This window comes from Lactuca virosa, chromosome 8 (genome assembly GCF_052849685.1).
Source record: "Lactuca virosa cultivar CGN04683 chromosome 8, Lactuca_virosa_CGN04683_v6, whole genome shotgun sequence".
NCBI classification, from domain to species: Eukaryota; Viridiplantae; Streptophyta; class Magnoliopsida; order Asterales; family Asteraceae; genus Lactuca; species Lactuca virosa.
Genome location: NC_136433.1, coordinates 99,417,917 through 99,432,923, shown reverse-complemented (window position 1 = coordinate 99,432,923; position 15,007 = coordinate 99,417,917). Strand labels below are relative to the sequence as shown.

The window sequence follows — 15,007 nt, the reverse complement described above, 5'->3', positions numbered from 1 at the left end:
AAAAAATAAAATCTTTATTTTCATTGGTTACATATGAATAAAGAAGAATGTTTGTAGAGTCAATGGTTTGGTAGTGAAAAGGATGAAGATGACGTGGCGCATAGATAAACATTTCTCTAGTGGGTTGGTGGTGACAACTCCCTTAGCCTTACAGCCTTATATTATGTTTATATCAACGGTATGCACTCCATATGTGAAATAAACCAAATTGTACGTGTTTAAAACACACTTTCCAATAACATATTTTCATTAACTATCAATAATATCCCAAAAAAATTAATTGATAGTAGACAAACCCAACTCAGCACACGTACTGTGAAGATGAAAATTTAAACAAAGAACGACTCAAATTCTATAGTATATGATATCATAAACATAATAATATTATAAGCTCTCAACTACTCAACAACTCCAGTAATTCCTGTTTCTTCAGCCTTGACATCCCCTTTATGCCTCTAGATTTAGCCACTGCTCTTAGCTCCACCAACTTCATGCTACTCAAATCACTATCTTCAATCACATTCACTTCTTCGTTATCATCATCATCATCATCATCATCATCATCAATCTCATCAGCAGTGTCTTCAATATCAGAAGCTTCATCATCTGAACTTTCATCAAACCCACCAATACCATACACCACCTCACTTTCAACCTCGGGCTCAGGCCCGGTTTCCATTTTGTTTTCAGGTATCGGGTCGGGCTCGTTTATGGCTTCTTCCGTTTCTTGACCCGATAAAATTGGCCTGTATTTGAACTTTGGAACTGGAGACCTTCGTTGGAAGTTTGATGCTGGTCTGAAAGATTGGATCACACTGGTTTCAGAATTCAAGTCTTTTAGGTTTTTATATTCTGAAAATGAAGTGTTATTATGATCAGGATTGTGGTCTAGAACGAAATCCCTATTGTTTCTGCTGTTGTTTGTGCTGCTGCTTTTTCCATGTTGAACAGAGTGTTTTCTCAAGAGTTTAAGAAGGGAATCCACAGTTTCGTTCTGTTTATTGTGTCCTTGTGATTGTGAATCTTCCACCTTTTTCTCTTCCTTTTGTGCAGCTCGTTCCCGGAGTTGGGCTTGGACTTTTCTGAAAATTTCCACGATTTCTCTTTCCCTTGGTCCAGGAGTTGCAGTGGAATGGAATTTGGGGGAAGGAGATGAAGAGTTGGAAAGGAATGAGGGTCCGTTTTTTGAAGTGAAAGGTTCGGAATCTTCGAATCCATCGATTCCATCTCGGTCTTCGGTATTCCTGTTCTTGTTTCTTGAATACCCTTGTCGGTTTTGTCTTGAAAAGTCTGGGTTTCTTCTTTGACCACTAGAATTTGCATTGCAAATGAAAGAGATTGTACCCCTGGAAGTATATCCAGAAGGTAGAACCTTCACCTGTGGGAACTTTATATAGTCTTTACAAGAGGGACATGGTGATATTGTGGATAACCTTAAGCACCTGCCATCTGAAGCTCCATGACCTGAGGATAAACCATATAGAATATACATAACATATTCTTAGAATTCAACCTACAAAAGGATTGTCTACATGTGATTCAACTTGTAATTTCATTTAGTCATTTCATCGAACAGTTGGCATACAAACACCCAATGACAGGAAAGAACATAGCAATTAACAACTTTATAATTCTCATGAGTTTTTGGTCCTTTGAGAAAATTGATAAAGTACAATGAATGTTTAACTTCGGAAGAAGTGTTATATATTGAAAATTGATGGTCTTGTACAGCGATTTTGTGTTCAGAAAGTACTACTTTAACATCAAATACTCAAAGTGACTCGGACGAGGGTTTAAGAATTTCCGCTAAAGCAAGCACATGATGCAAGAAAATACTTGCTACAGACACTGCAGACATCACTGGATACGGTTGAACCTAAGTTCAGATCGCAATTTCATTTAGTCATTTCATTGAACAGACGACATACAAACACGTAATAACAGGGCACACTAAATCATCCTAAAACCCATGAAATCGTATAATGGAATGAATAACCTCTCTGATACACTAGAAAGAAAAATTATACAGAAAATATAAAAACTTCATGAAAAAAGAGAGATTTATGCCCTAGTGAAAAGTAGAAATTACATAGAGAAAGTAGAGCGAACGACCATATACACAAATTCAGTATGTACCGGTGGAGGAGAAGTTCGGAGACAGAAGTGAAAAATGACAACGGATAAGAAGCTTACCGGGAACGCCATGAGAGACGAAATGAGACGCCGGCAACATTTGGTCGAGTAAAGAGGTTTTTGGGGATGTAGGTTGGGGTTTTGCACTTTAGAGGTCAGGAGGGAGAACCCTTTGGGCCTTCTGTAATAAGTCTTTTGTGGAGGGGTAAATTTGGAAATCAAGAGAATTTTTTATTGATATAAAAATCATTTAGGGTAAATTACACGATCATCCCTCGTGTATGTGTCAAAACACATGTTTATTCCCTATTTTTAAAGATTAATTCGAACCGTCATTTGATTTGTTTTTTCTTACACGAATAGTTATTAATTATAGTTTTTAGAAAATAAAATAGTCCCTCTCTTTATCTCTCTCTTTTTAATTTACTGGAAAATATATTTTCTTCTTTCTTCTTTTAACCCTCAAAAAACCACCATCGCTCACCCTCAATCTCAATCTCCACCACCACCATTGATGAACCCTAAATCTAATTATTAAATATCAACATTCAAACCCCAAAACATGTATTCAGATCTGAAACTCAAACACTTCATAAATCGAGAACCCATTTAGATATGTATTTGGATCTGAAATTCAAACCCATCTTGGCTGAAGATCATTCTTGTGAAGCTTTTGTGGGTTTTGTTGTTTCAAACGAGGAACGTCATGAAGGTGATGGAGCTGAAAATATTATGGCTAAAAAGTTTTATCTCATTTCTTCCCCATCTTCTTCTCTGTAAGAATTTGGGGTATAGAAAGGCTTTGAAATTCTGAGAATTGTGGTTTCACTTTCAGATTAAAGTATTTGGGTGGTACTCCCAATCTTTAATCGGATAAGACTCATAATTGAGAGCAAGAACAGAAATATGGTCGTTATGAATAACGTGATTTTTGTTGTACCAGGAAAAATGATGACCAAAATGATTAAGTAGTTCATTTGTCTGAAAACTGTCAAGGCAGTTTTCTTTGTCCAAAAAACTACTCCAACTGTCAAAACCAATAACAGTCACTAAAACGGGATCATTAATAAAGGTCAAAATGAAGTCAAAAATCGGGTTCATTTACAGAAAATTCAGATTTCTAAGGCATTTTTTATATAGCAATATAACTCCCCAGCCAGGGGTTGCCGCCCCTTAGACCCCGCTCCCAGGGGTGCTGCCCCCGGACCCCCGTTCGTTTAGGGGTTTCGCCCCTAAATGACAGTCTACTTTGAATCTTGAATAAACTTAAACAAGTGCAGGGGCGGAGCATGAACAATTAATATTGGGGAGGGGGGAGTATAAATTCATTTTGTTAAAGAATCCTACTTTTATTTACTTCTGTTAGAACATTATACTTTCTAATTTTTCTTATTAATCCTACTTCTAAAAATCTACCCAAGTTATAACATTGTACTTTCAATTAATTTCTTATCAATCATTGTACTTTGAGAAATACATCAAATTACAACAGTGAATATTGATTACTATTTGGATAACATTGCTATAATTAGATTGATTTTTTAAAGTACAATTTTGTAATAGGAAGAAATGGAATTGGAACATTTTGCCACATTTATGAAAAATATCATGTTAAAATTAGAAAAAATAAAGAACACACTTGTACTCCAGACTTCAGTGAAAGTGGCAAGATCTTGTTCTAACCAAATCTATGAGCTTTAATGGCACAAACCTATTTAAAAAAAACGGTTAGTTTCATAAACAAAGAACAAAATTTGTTTTAAAAACAATAAAAACCTTAATGCCAACACGAAGCTTGTTTATAATCAAGGTAGCCAATGATTCACTATCCACATCTTCAACAACAATTAGTAATGGTCTTTGTTTCTGGATTTTAAAAAAATCAATATATAATTGCATAACATATTTCAAAATGAAATAATAATTTTCAATACATTTAGGAATTGGGACTCTTTGCCTTCCCCGAAGGATAACTTCAACTATCATCAAAATCCTTTTTTTCTTCTTTTGAAACTGTCATTCTTAAATCCCACTTGCTTTCCTTTTTCCGCCCATCTCATATTCAGACTATCATACCTATTCTTTATTCTTTCTTTTCTTTTCTCTCTCTAGTTGCTCGTATAACACATGGTGCTGATGGAATAAGGATGATGGCCCGATGGAGAAGAGAGAAGATAGAAAAGGAGAGAACAACGAACATACATGATCGATTCCAGTGAGGATGTAAGAAGTGGAGCTGTCAGCGGTGATTACAGATTGTCGATTGGGAGGTGCCGAGGTGGACAGGTGCTCCAGCGAACAACAAAGGAGGAAGCGACTGCGAGGGTTAGATGGTCAATGACTTTGGTTCAATTATCGGAGAGTAGGGGCAGGCCAAACTTTTAATTTTTGGGCCTAATTTGTGTAAAATTTATTGGGTTATAACTACTACTAAGAAAAAAATCAGGGGGGGAAGCCCCTCTTGTCCCTAAAGATGCTCTGCCTCTGAATAAGTGTGCACTCCGCACCTTCCTTACTTGTTTAATATTCATCAATATTGAATTTTGGTCAACAAGTCAATCCATTACACTTAAATACACATTGATGATACAAAATCACCAACATTCTCATCGCTTTCTTTATTTGGCTTTTTAGTTTGAGAACGGGGAAGAAGCTATCGTTGCAGATGATATTGAGGATCCTTCTTCCATGGATAATTTTCTAGAACTCAATGATGGAGAACTCAAACCTAACAATCAACATCAATCTCCATAGCCACGTCCACCATCTCTGAAACTAGAACCCATATCTAAGGGTAGTAGTGTTGTTACCAAATAGAGAACAGAAGAGAAAGATGAGGGTAGTTGAGTCTATAGGCTTAAGGACCGCCGGAAAGAAGAACGGGGGAAGAATAGATTTTTTGTTGTTACAGGCGGCTAGGGTTTTCAAGTAGTGATAACGGACCTAAGGTTTCAGGCGAAGATCGGGGGAGATCAAAGAGAGAACAGCGGTGGTGAAGCTATTTCCTACGGTGGCCCACATTTTTGGTGGTGATGTTATTTCCAATGTGAACATATGAAGGGAAAAGAGGTGGTGGTCAATGGTGGCAGTCAAGAGGGTTTCTGGTGGTTATTGTATCTACGGTGTCACAACTAGCATTTTTGGGCTAGGAAATTTTGTCTACGTGTGATCAACTCTTGGTGTATCTTGTAACTCCAAGGTTGATGTTATACATATTACTTATTCAAAAACAACTCTTCGAATCAAAACTCACTCGTGAAGCCCTAAACCTAATTCAATATACTATATTCACTCGACTTTGGGTTTGTAACCCTAACTTCCCGATTCAAACATATTATTGGGCCAGGAATCATTTATTGGGCCTAATGGGCCAATAAACTCACAACTTAATTCTTTTGGGCTAAGAATCCTCATTTGGGCCCTAGTTGGACCCACGTTCATTACACTATAGAATTTTGGTCCATAAGACTCTTCATGGGCCTTATTGGGCCTAAAACCACCTTCTTTAAATATATGGGTCGAAAAACCCATATCTTTGCCTCATTTGGTCCGCAAACTCAAATATGAGTCTAATGGGCCGAAAACTTCCATATTGGGCCTTATAATTTCGGTTGATATTCAATACTAGCCCAACATCCAAATTTCTTTCATATTCTCTCCAATTCTCGGCCCGCATACAAAAAAAAAAAAAAAAAAAAAAAAAACTCAAATATGCGGTAATTAGAGTGACACTTCATTATAAACCACCAAATAACAATGTCATAATCTCACATGTCTCCATGCATCAACTAAAGACCGCCATGCAAAAACCACACCACCTTCTCTCTCTTCTCTTCTTATTCTCGGCCTCCGCTCTCCATTTCACACTTGAATTCATTTCTAAACTTCTCTCCAAATCTTCAAGGATTCCTCCATTTTCCTTCAAGAAAAATCGTGAGGTGGTGTAAATTTTCAACAAGTTTTCACCAAAGCTCATTCAATCTTGGTAAGTTACTTCCTATTCAAGATGTTTAACTTCATTTTTATGATGAATCTTTCACTCATAAGCACTCCATTTCGTGACTCTTGTTCCTTAGAACTCCTTATGTTTGAAAACTCCTCTCAAGAAGCAAGCTAGGCCGAAATCTCCTTCAATCTTCTCACCAAAACCGATCCATCAACCAAGGTGAGTTCATACCCCCTTGTTTTCGGTTTTTATTATGTTTTGGGGGAGGATACAAGTTGCTTTGTGTTAGATCTATGTATTTATGCATGTATATGTGTGTTTCCATGTTATATGTAGTGATTATATGATGAAAACATGCTAGATCTCTACTAAACTCGAAATGTCTACCATACTTGGTGATGTTTGAAAACTAAACCATCTTATGTGACTTACTATGAAATGGAAAGAACTAAACATGCTAAAAATGTATGAAAATTAAATAAAATCGCATAAAGGGGCCATATTTGACAAAATAAACAAAAGTGAGGCCCCTATGGTTAATTCACGGTTTTGGAAAGGACCAAAAGAGTCATTTTTAAATAAAAATGGGTCTTTATGATATTCATGGATTTTAAAAGGGCCCAAAAGTGTTAATTTTCACAAATGGGCTTATATTTGGGCCTTTACGGTTTTTAATGGGCTAAATATGTACATTTTCACAAAAATGGGTCTTATTTAGCAACTCACAGTTTCATGGGCCTAAACAGGTAAATTATTGACTTTTTATGGATTAAATTGTTATTTTAAACAAACATGGGCCAAAAATGTAAATTTTCGATTAAATGGGCTGAAAATGTCATTTCCATAAAATTTGAGCCAAAAATGTTATTCCTATCAAAGAGTGGGTTAAAAATGTCATTTTATACAAAATGAGCCCTTAAAAGTAAACTTTCGGTCTCAATGGGCATAAAGTGTCATTTTTACCAAAAATGTGTCTTAATTGTAAATTTTCGGCTTAGTGGGCCAAGAATGTCATTTTTACAAGAAGTGGGCCTTTTATGTCATTTTGGTAAATAATTGAGCTAAAACAAGCAATATAATAACAAACGGGTTAATTACGTCATTCTCACTTTCATTGGGTCTTGTTTACCCATTTTCATGTTATTGGGCCTTCGTGGTCCATTTACATGCTTATTGGGCCTGATACATTCATCATATGCTTATTGGGTCTTAGTGACCAATTTATATGCTTGATAGGTCATGTATACTCTTTACATGTTTATTTAGGCCTTGTTGACCCATTTACATGCTCGACGGACCTTGTATACACATTTCATGCTTATTGGGCCTTAGTGACCCATTTATATGCTTGATAGGTCTTGTATACTCTTTACATGTTTATTTGGGCCTTGTTGACCCATTTACATGCTCGACGGACCTTGTATACACATTTCATGCTTATTGAGCTTCATTCATTCATTGTACATATACATTGGGCCTTGTAACCTAAATACATACATGGAAACATTATTTAAAACATTAAATAGTGTGATACACTGTTCGCGTAAATTTAGTTAAGACTCTTGTGAGACGTTCTTTCATCCGTACTTACCTAGTGTACAACCTTCAGTCTTGTAGTTATAATCAGAGTCTCCTGGAGGGAGAGCGAGAGTTTGTGTATAGATTTATACGGGGTTGACAGCCCCACACCTGAGCTGTTCGCTACAACTAAACTAGGCCAGTCTAGGGTGACAAATGTCTTACCTTAAACAAGTCGACGCCTGAAAAACGTCATGACAAGCAGATCAGTCATATCAAGCATGGTTATAACGACTCACATAGAGATTAACTCCACTGTAAAATTTACGGACTACATATACTATACTTTTGATACACGTACGAGCTATTCATTTCTATAATACTCGGGTATTATGGTGTAAAGACTACAACTCTTTTACATACAGAAAATATCGGATTTTCTGGGGAACAAACACGATACCTTACCTTTTACTTACAACAGAAAATACAGAAATTTCTGGAAACACTCTCTTTATACACTTTCAAAATATGAACACACATGCTATAATACAAGATTTGAAACAAAACACTCAAACAATTTTTGCGGAAAATATCGGATTTTCTGGAAGTTTACAAATGATACAAAACTTTTCTTACAAACATACTTATGAACTCATCAACATTATATATGTTGACCTTTTTCAAAATAACTTGTATTCTCAGGGACTCGTTAAGCAGGTCGGTCATCAAGGACATGTGGACTTTTGTTGTAATTTTCATCATATATTTAATATTTTGACATGTAACTTTTGTGAAACAAATACAATGATGTAAAACCCTAGGTGTTGTATTATTGAATGTGTGATGATGATGTTGTCTTTGATTAAATTATATGCACCGTGATGATATTACAAGATGAAGTCACCCAAACCCCCGGACGTTTCCGCCGTTCCGGTTCGGGGGTGTGACATACGGTGACCGGATTTTGATTTCAGGGGAGGTGAGAGACAATGAAAATTTGGGAGTGGAGAGTTAGGTTATTTTAGGTACATGAGATGGCGGTGATAAGGTTATTTGTTTAAAAATTATTAATAAATGTGAATAAATGGTTGAAATTCATTTTTTTTTCTTATAAATACAAAAAAAAGAAAAAGCAATATAGTCATTTTATGTTAGACAAATGATGAATTATGTATATTTAAACTAACAATGGATGAAACGTGCAAATTTAAAACAAATAAAAGAATATGAGTTAATTTTTAAAATAGAAACTAAAGGTATATTTTGGTACATGAGGACAATTCGTGTAATTTACTCAATCATTTATTACCACCATTACACTGTATAATAGTTAAGTTACATACTATATAATTTATTCTTAGAGCTAGATATTTCTTTCTAATTACTATTTGAAACCTCAACATTTTAGCTAAATGACATGTATCCATTTACTTCGGATACGGCTAGTCCTAAATATTTATCAAGTTACTAGGTAATAATATGTGTACTATATTGTTGACAAAAATAAAAAAACATTGAAACTTTAAAAGAGGTATTGTCGAACAGATTGATTAGTAGTATCTTTTGAAGTAGTTGCAAAAGAGAATAACCTTCTATTTTCATAAACTTCATATTCTATAGCCAAAATACCAAAAAAAAAATTGTATTTGATGAAGGAATATTGAATATGTTTTAAAGAATTCATATTGTTTTAATAAGCAAATAGTGGTAGAACACGCACACAAAGCCTAAGCTTTAGAAATCCACACGACGATTAATTTCATTGTAGCGATTAGTTTCCTTTCGAAGGGAGGGTGGTGAACAATTACTTTTTTTCGATTAGTCTTCTTTTGAAAACATGTAATATAGCAAAATGTCAACCATCTAATTTAAAACAAATCAAAGGCTAGATGGTATTTGTTAGAAGTTTCAATTCAATATTAAATTTTTTATGAAAATACTCTATCGTTTTTAGTTAAAGTGTATATGATGTTATACGTGTCAATGCGTTGAGTAAGCTAATATATAACCCGTTCAAGTCAAAAAAAAAATTATCTGAATTTCGTAATAAGAGATGGTAAGTACTTGTTACGAAAAAAAAACATTTATTTTCAATGGGGCGGTCGTTGCTATAGAAGGCTTAAATGGGAGAAAAAAATGTATATGTTTATTTGTTGTACTTATTGTTTTATTAATGGTATTACTCATTTTTTAAAGAAATATCAATTCAAGTATTGTCAACTAAAATATATTTAGTTATATCTTTAAGATTTGCATAATTTTGTACACTATAAAATTTATATGAAATAAAATCGTTTTATGTTTTTAAAAATTGCATAATTTTGTATACTCTAAAATTGTATAACTTTGTATACCTGAAAAATAAAAATTCCATTTACTATATTATTAAGTCAGTGGATTCCTACAAATTTAGAATTTAAAAATTCATTTGATGCCATATTATGTTGTAAAACAAAAACAATTTAATCTTATTAAAATTTTATATCATATAATGTATAATTTTTTCAATGCCCAAAGTTGTTTTATTAATGTTCAATTGTTTACTTATTAATGTTCAACTGTGGTTACTAAGTAAACTTCACAGAAGTTACTAAGTCGCACTAGTTCTAACTTCATTTTTAGTTTTGAGCCCTAAAATTATGATGTCCTAAAATCATATTGATTTTTTGGGATTTAATATAATCTTTAATATGAAAATTCAACGGATTTTAAAGACCAATGGCATATTTGGTAGTTCATTCATTAATAATAATAATAATAATAATAATAATAATAATAATAAAACTAAGGAGCAGTTGAGAAGATGTCCCGTGACAATAAATAGACTTTTTTATTAGAATAGGAGATTAGAGCCGATTTTTGGTTTCAACCTTTTAAATCGGACATATTTTGTAGTTCATTCTTAAAATAAAAATAATAATAATAAAATAAATAAATAAAGAGCAGCTGAGAAGATGTTCCGTGACAATAAATTGACTCTTTTATTAGAATAGGGGATTAGAGCCGAATTTTAGTTTCAGTCTTTTAAATCGAATTTATCATAGTGTAAATATAAGTAAACGAAGAGTTCAATTTTGAGCTTTACAAATTGAATTCTATCACGTCGAAGTTTGATGTTTTGAATACAAGAAAAAACCTCAAACATATAAGATGAGCTAAGGTCAAGCATATGAGTGTTTGAGTAGAATTCTTATCGAATTTTTGGAATTATGTGTAATATGTAAGTGCTAATACATATGTATAAGGATGGGTCGGCAAATGATAGTGTTTTATCGGGTTATTCAAGGTCATAAACTATATAGATCTCATTAAAGTTGAACTCTAAAATGAGCTCGAATCAAGTTCCAGAATTGAGCATGGTTTCTATTTTGATTTATATATCTTGAGCACTTAAATCTTTCTCGAGCCCAACAGAAATTTGCATCATGAAGGCCATCAAACTAAATAAATATCTGTCAAAATCATATTTGATAAAGCGAGCTCCATTCGAAAACTAGCTCAAAATTAATTATAAAAACACATAAAATAACAAATACATATAACTCAATAATTATGATAAAAATCGAGTCAAATCCTAAAAATCTTGAAATGGACTTATTATATGGACAAGCTTGTTTCTTGTACTCAGACTTGAACTTGATAAGTGTGAGCCAAATTCAAACTCAAATAACTCACTAAAAACTGAACTTAATAAGGGTTTCTTTGGACAATTTGATATTTTTAACAAAGAGATTGACGAATGGAATTCAATTCTTTCTCCCAAGTATTGATAAATTTATCTTCCGATGTTAATTTTAAAAAACATATGTCAACCAAATTTAGTTCGGTCAATTTGTCAAACAAACACATCTAGTAGCAGAATCTCACATTCCAATTCCTTGGCATTACCAAGCACGCAGTTAATTCCTAGGAATGATAACACCCTTTAAACATGGATTTCAATGGAATTCATTTCCATTGATTTGCCAACCAAACACATCATCAAAGGAATCTTCCATTCCAACTCCTTCATATTCCGCCAAAACAAACGAGCCCTTAGTGAACAATGCTATATAAAGATTAAACAGGTATGAAAAAACATGATACAGTAACAGAAAATGTTTGAGAACTTGCTAAGTAATTAGGTAACTTATAAGGAACATCAGAAATTAGGGTCTAAAGAAACCCATGTCACCAAATTGGACACAAATCAAAAAGTATAAACAACATCATGATTCATGAGAATACACCATCTTCTCACAAAAGATGTTTCTCTTGACTTGAAGATCATTAGATTCGGTCAAATCTGAACTTTTTTTTTATTGACTCTTCTCGTTCTTGAAGAAAACATAGTATTAAAATTTGGAGCAAACAGAGTACATACAAACCAATTTGCAAATTTTTCCTAAGCTTTGTGGTTTTTAGCCATTTCATCAACATCCAATTCCACTTCCAATACAGGCAAATCCTTCTGCATGCTGAATTGACTGCCCAATTTAACAAACCAATAAACACATCATTTTCAAGTTTTTGAATTATGCAAAATACAAATATTATTTTTTATTTACTTCAAAAAAAAAACCTGTTCTGAATTGGACCATGGTCCACTGCTGTTCTCAGGCAATATAACACTCTCCCTATTATGTCGTTCATTGACACAGGCCCAAATAACCGACTATCTTTCGCTTCCTGAAAAGTTTATAAAAAAAATATTATATAATTGCATCTCTAATGAAGCCAAATGGGTTAATCAGCTTAATGGGTTAAGCACTTGATGTGAACAGCTATACATAGTTGTTTCTTTTTTACTTAGTTTGGACATAATGACTTAATGGGTTATTCAGACACTAACCCTTTACCAATTTGACCTTTTTTCCTCTCACGTTAAAATTGATGAATATTGTTAGAAATTATGAACATTGTGAAAATTGTTTGTTTGATGTAATGGTAAAATGGTCATTTACTCTCATTCAGACTGTTTATTTGGTATACAGACATCATTACCCATTCAGTCATTTATGATCACACAGGATTTAACGGGGTAAAAAAAAATAAAAAATGACAATGATACCTTGGGCTTTAAATTCTCATTGTCAGCCAAGACCCAGCACTGATCTTTTTCAAGTACAAAAGGTTCTTCTTTTTCATCTTTTGAAACCATTTCATAGCCTTCAGTAGCAGCCAATCTTCTAACCAGATAACTATCTGATTTTTCAGGGTCCTTCATCACCACCACATCCCCAACAAAAACACGCCTGACACCACCATATAAATAAAATTTTATATATGTATAGAAGAAAATTTTATATATTGATTTTGTGAGATTACTGTGGATCTGCAGCTGGTAATTTCCTGACAAGAAGTGTTCCCCCTTCGGGTGCTATTGTTGGAGCCATCTCCTCTCCCTTGTTCCAATGCAAAAATGTCAATTTTCCTTGGAAAAATGTTTTCCAAACCGTGTCTCCTACTTCTGTATTAGAGATTTTACCATGTTTGTAGCTCTGCAACAAAGAGTGTCATTCAGTAATATGTTTTTTTACCTTTTAACAAGTACTGCAAATGGAAAAAAAACTAATTTAACAACAAGCCCCACATCAATTTTGGAAATGATAGGCACTAGGTTTAACATCAACAAGTCTAAAAAAGCTCTATTTTGGAAGACATATTAATTTCTCTATTTGAAAGTTGTGGACTTGTGGTTTCCAAACTACTTACCATGAGATCATGAACAGAAATGAAAACTTATTACAAACTAAATATACATTCATTGAGAACTTCAGCTAGCATGATGATCAGTAGAGAGTATAGTGAATAAAAACATGAAGCAGTAATGCAGCGTTTGAGAAATGAAATGCACACTCTATCAGGTCAATCATTTCGCTTGTGAAGCAATTTCTTGCATATATACATTATACACTGATTGGAATAAACCGAGTAAACCCTTAGAACTTAATACAAATTACCTAGTTCGTTAATCCGATTTACCTTAGTAAAATTTTAGATATAAACCTTAATCGTTCAAAAACATTCACGACAAAACCAATCTCTTCATCCTTTCAATAACCTAGCCAAAAGGTAGCATAAGCCATAAAGATCTAAATCAAAGATAAAGCAAGAGTATGAAGGGGGGACCTTGTAGCTCAGAGCAACGGAGTACTCGAAACGACGGACGAGGTACCTCAACCAGGTTGTGTTGGAAACCATGGCCGCCTTGTGCAGATCGTCGGAGAGGTGGAGGTGCTGCGAGGGGTTGTTTGTGATTTTGTATTACCTTTTCCTGTTCATCTTTAAACCCTTGCGAAAATAAAATGTTTTAGGAATTTAGGGTGTTTGGAATTGTTTTTCAAAACAATAAATATTTGTTGGATTTTTGAAAAGTAATAAACTAAATAAAATGTTTGTTAATTTTAAAATTATTTTTTTAAAATAGTTTTTTAATATATTTCAAAAAGCATTTTCAACCTAACCTTTTTAAATTGTTTTTGGATTTTTGATTTCATTTTTCCAAAATATCATTGTTTAGCTTACCCACCTAACCTTTTTTTTTTGGTCATTTAAAAACTTATTGACTTTTGTCACAACAAAAGTTAATCCAAACACGATAAGTATTTTTGTCCAAAAACATTTTTAGAATTCAAAAAACAATCTTACACACCCTTTATTCTTGATTTTTAATTTTCAATAAGGATAACGTCGCTAGCAATAAACTCTTCGTTTCGGTTTCAAATGGTTCCACGTTTCATTTTTGTATATTACAAGTGTAAAATGTTTCAAATAAGTTGTGTTTCAAAAAGTTACTTCTACAAAAATGAATTGGTCATATGGATGATAGGGTGGTACACATGTGTAAATGATGGATGATAGGGTGGTACACATGTGTAATGATTATTTTCCAAAGATTCATAAATACCACAAGCGAAACCTTCATATATATCATTTATTTAGATATTCCAATATCATACCTCTTCATCTGGAAAGAAAGCAAAGGAAAATCATAAAAGGCATAGGGATTTTTATGTCGTCAGAAAAGGAGTAAGTCCAGAAGCTTTTCTTACATGATCTTATAAATATACTTTGTATAATCGGAAAAAACTTGTTGGTATCTAGATCTAAAATATCATTTTTTGTTTAATGTACATATTTGTTTTTGGAGAATGAAAATGGTTTTAAATGATGCCAGCGGGTATCATGTATATTTGAAAGTTGAACTTAACTTCTAATGGATTTTGATAAGGTGTCAAATCGCATATTCTGATAGTATGAAGTTTTTGTTTACTAATGTTGACTTTACTGAGATGGGTTTGTGTGAGCGTATAACTTTCCTAATAAGGTTCATCTAAGAGGAATGTGAGAAATTGTACGATTATATCCCTAATGAACCTATTTACTTTGGTCTTATATATAAAATGAGGTGGAGTAGGCAATCTTCTT

At 33.4% G+C, this 15,007-nt stretch overlaps 2 protein-coding genes across 2 annotated transcripts; both read right to left on the bottom strand.

The window, feature by feature from the left end:
- Positions 1–229: 229 nt before the first annotated feature.
- Positions 230–2,328, bottom strand: LOC145133836 (rho-N domain-containing protein 1, chloroplastic-like). Its single transcript, XM_079068800.1, has 2 exons — positions 2,194–2,328; positions 230–1,464 (listed from the first exon to the last, which is right to left on the bottom strand). Exons 1-2 carry the CDS (start codon positions 2,231–2,233, stop codon positions 395–397), a joined length of 1,110 nt encoding a protein of 369 aa, XP_078924926.1. The 5' UTR covers positions 2,234–2,328; the 3' UTR covers positions 230–394.
- Positions 2,329–11,685: 9,357 nt separating this feature from the next.
- On the bottom strand, positions 11,686–13,887 carry LOC145128248 (mitochondrial ATP-independent inner membrane protease subunit 2-like). The gene is made up of 5 exons (XM_079063047.1): positions 13,709–13,887; positions 12,905–13,077; positions 12,648–12,831; positions 12,159–12,265; positions 11,686–12,063 (listed from the first exon to the last, which is right to left on the bottom strand). The coding sequence occupies exons 1-5, from the start codon at positions 13,778–13,780 to the stop codon at positions 11,982–11,984; spliced, it is 618 nt and encodes a 205-aa protein (XP_078919173.1). The 5' UTR covers positions 13,781–13,887; the 3' UTR covers positions 11,686–11,981.
- Positions 13,888–15,007: the final 1,120 nt, after the last annotated feature.

What these genes read in the sequence shown, in the direction of transcription:
- LOC145133836 (XM_079068800.1), bottom strand. Translation starts at nt 2,233, where the DNA reads ATGTTGCCGGCGTCTCATTTCGTCTCTCATGGCGTTCCCG. An exon ending in CGTCTCTCATGGCGTTCCCG is followed by an intron (nt 1,465 to 2,193) that starts GTAAGCTTCTTA and finishes GTTTATCCTCAG; the next exon opens with GTCATGGAGCTTCAGATGGC.
- LOC145128248 (XM_079063047.1), bottom strand. Translation starts at nt 13,780, where the DNA reads ATGGTTTCCAACACAACCTGGTTGAGGTACCTCGTCCGTCGTTTCGAG. An exon ending in CCGTTGCTCTGAGCTACAAG is followed by an intron (nt 13,078 to 13,708) that starts GTCCCCCCTTCA and finishes TCTTTGTTGCAG; the next exon opens with AGCTACAAACATGGTAAAAT. An exon ending in ATGAGAATTTAAAGCCCAAG is followed by an intron (nt 12,266 to 12,647) that starts GTATCATTGTCA and finishes TAAACTTTTCAG; the next exon opens with GAAGCGAAAGATAGTCGGTT.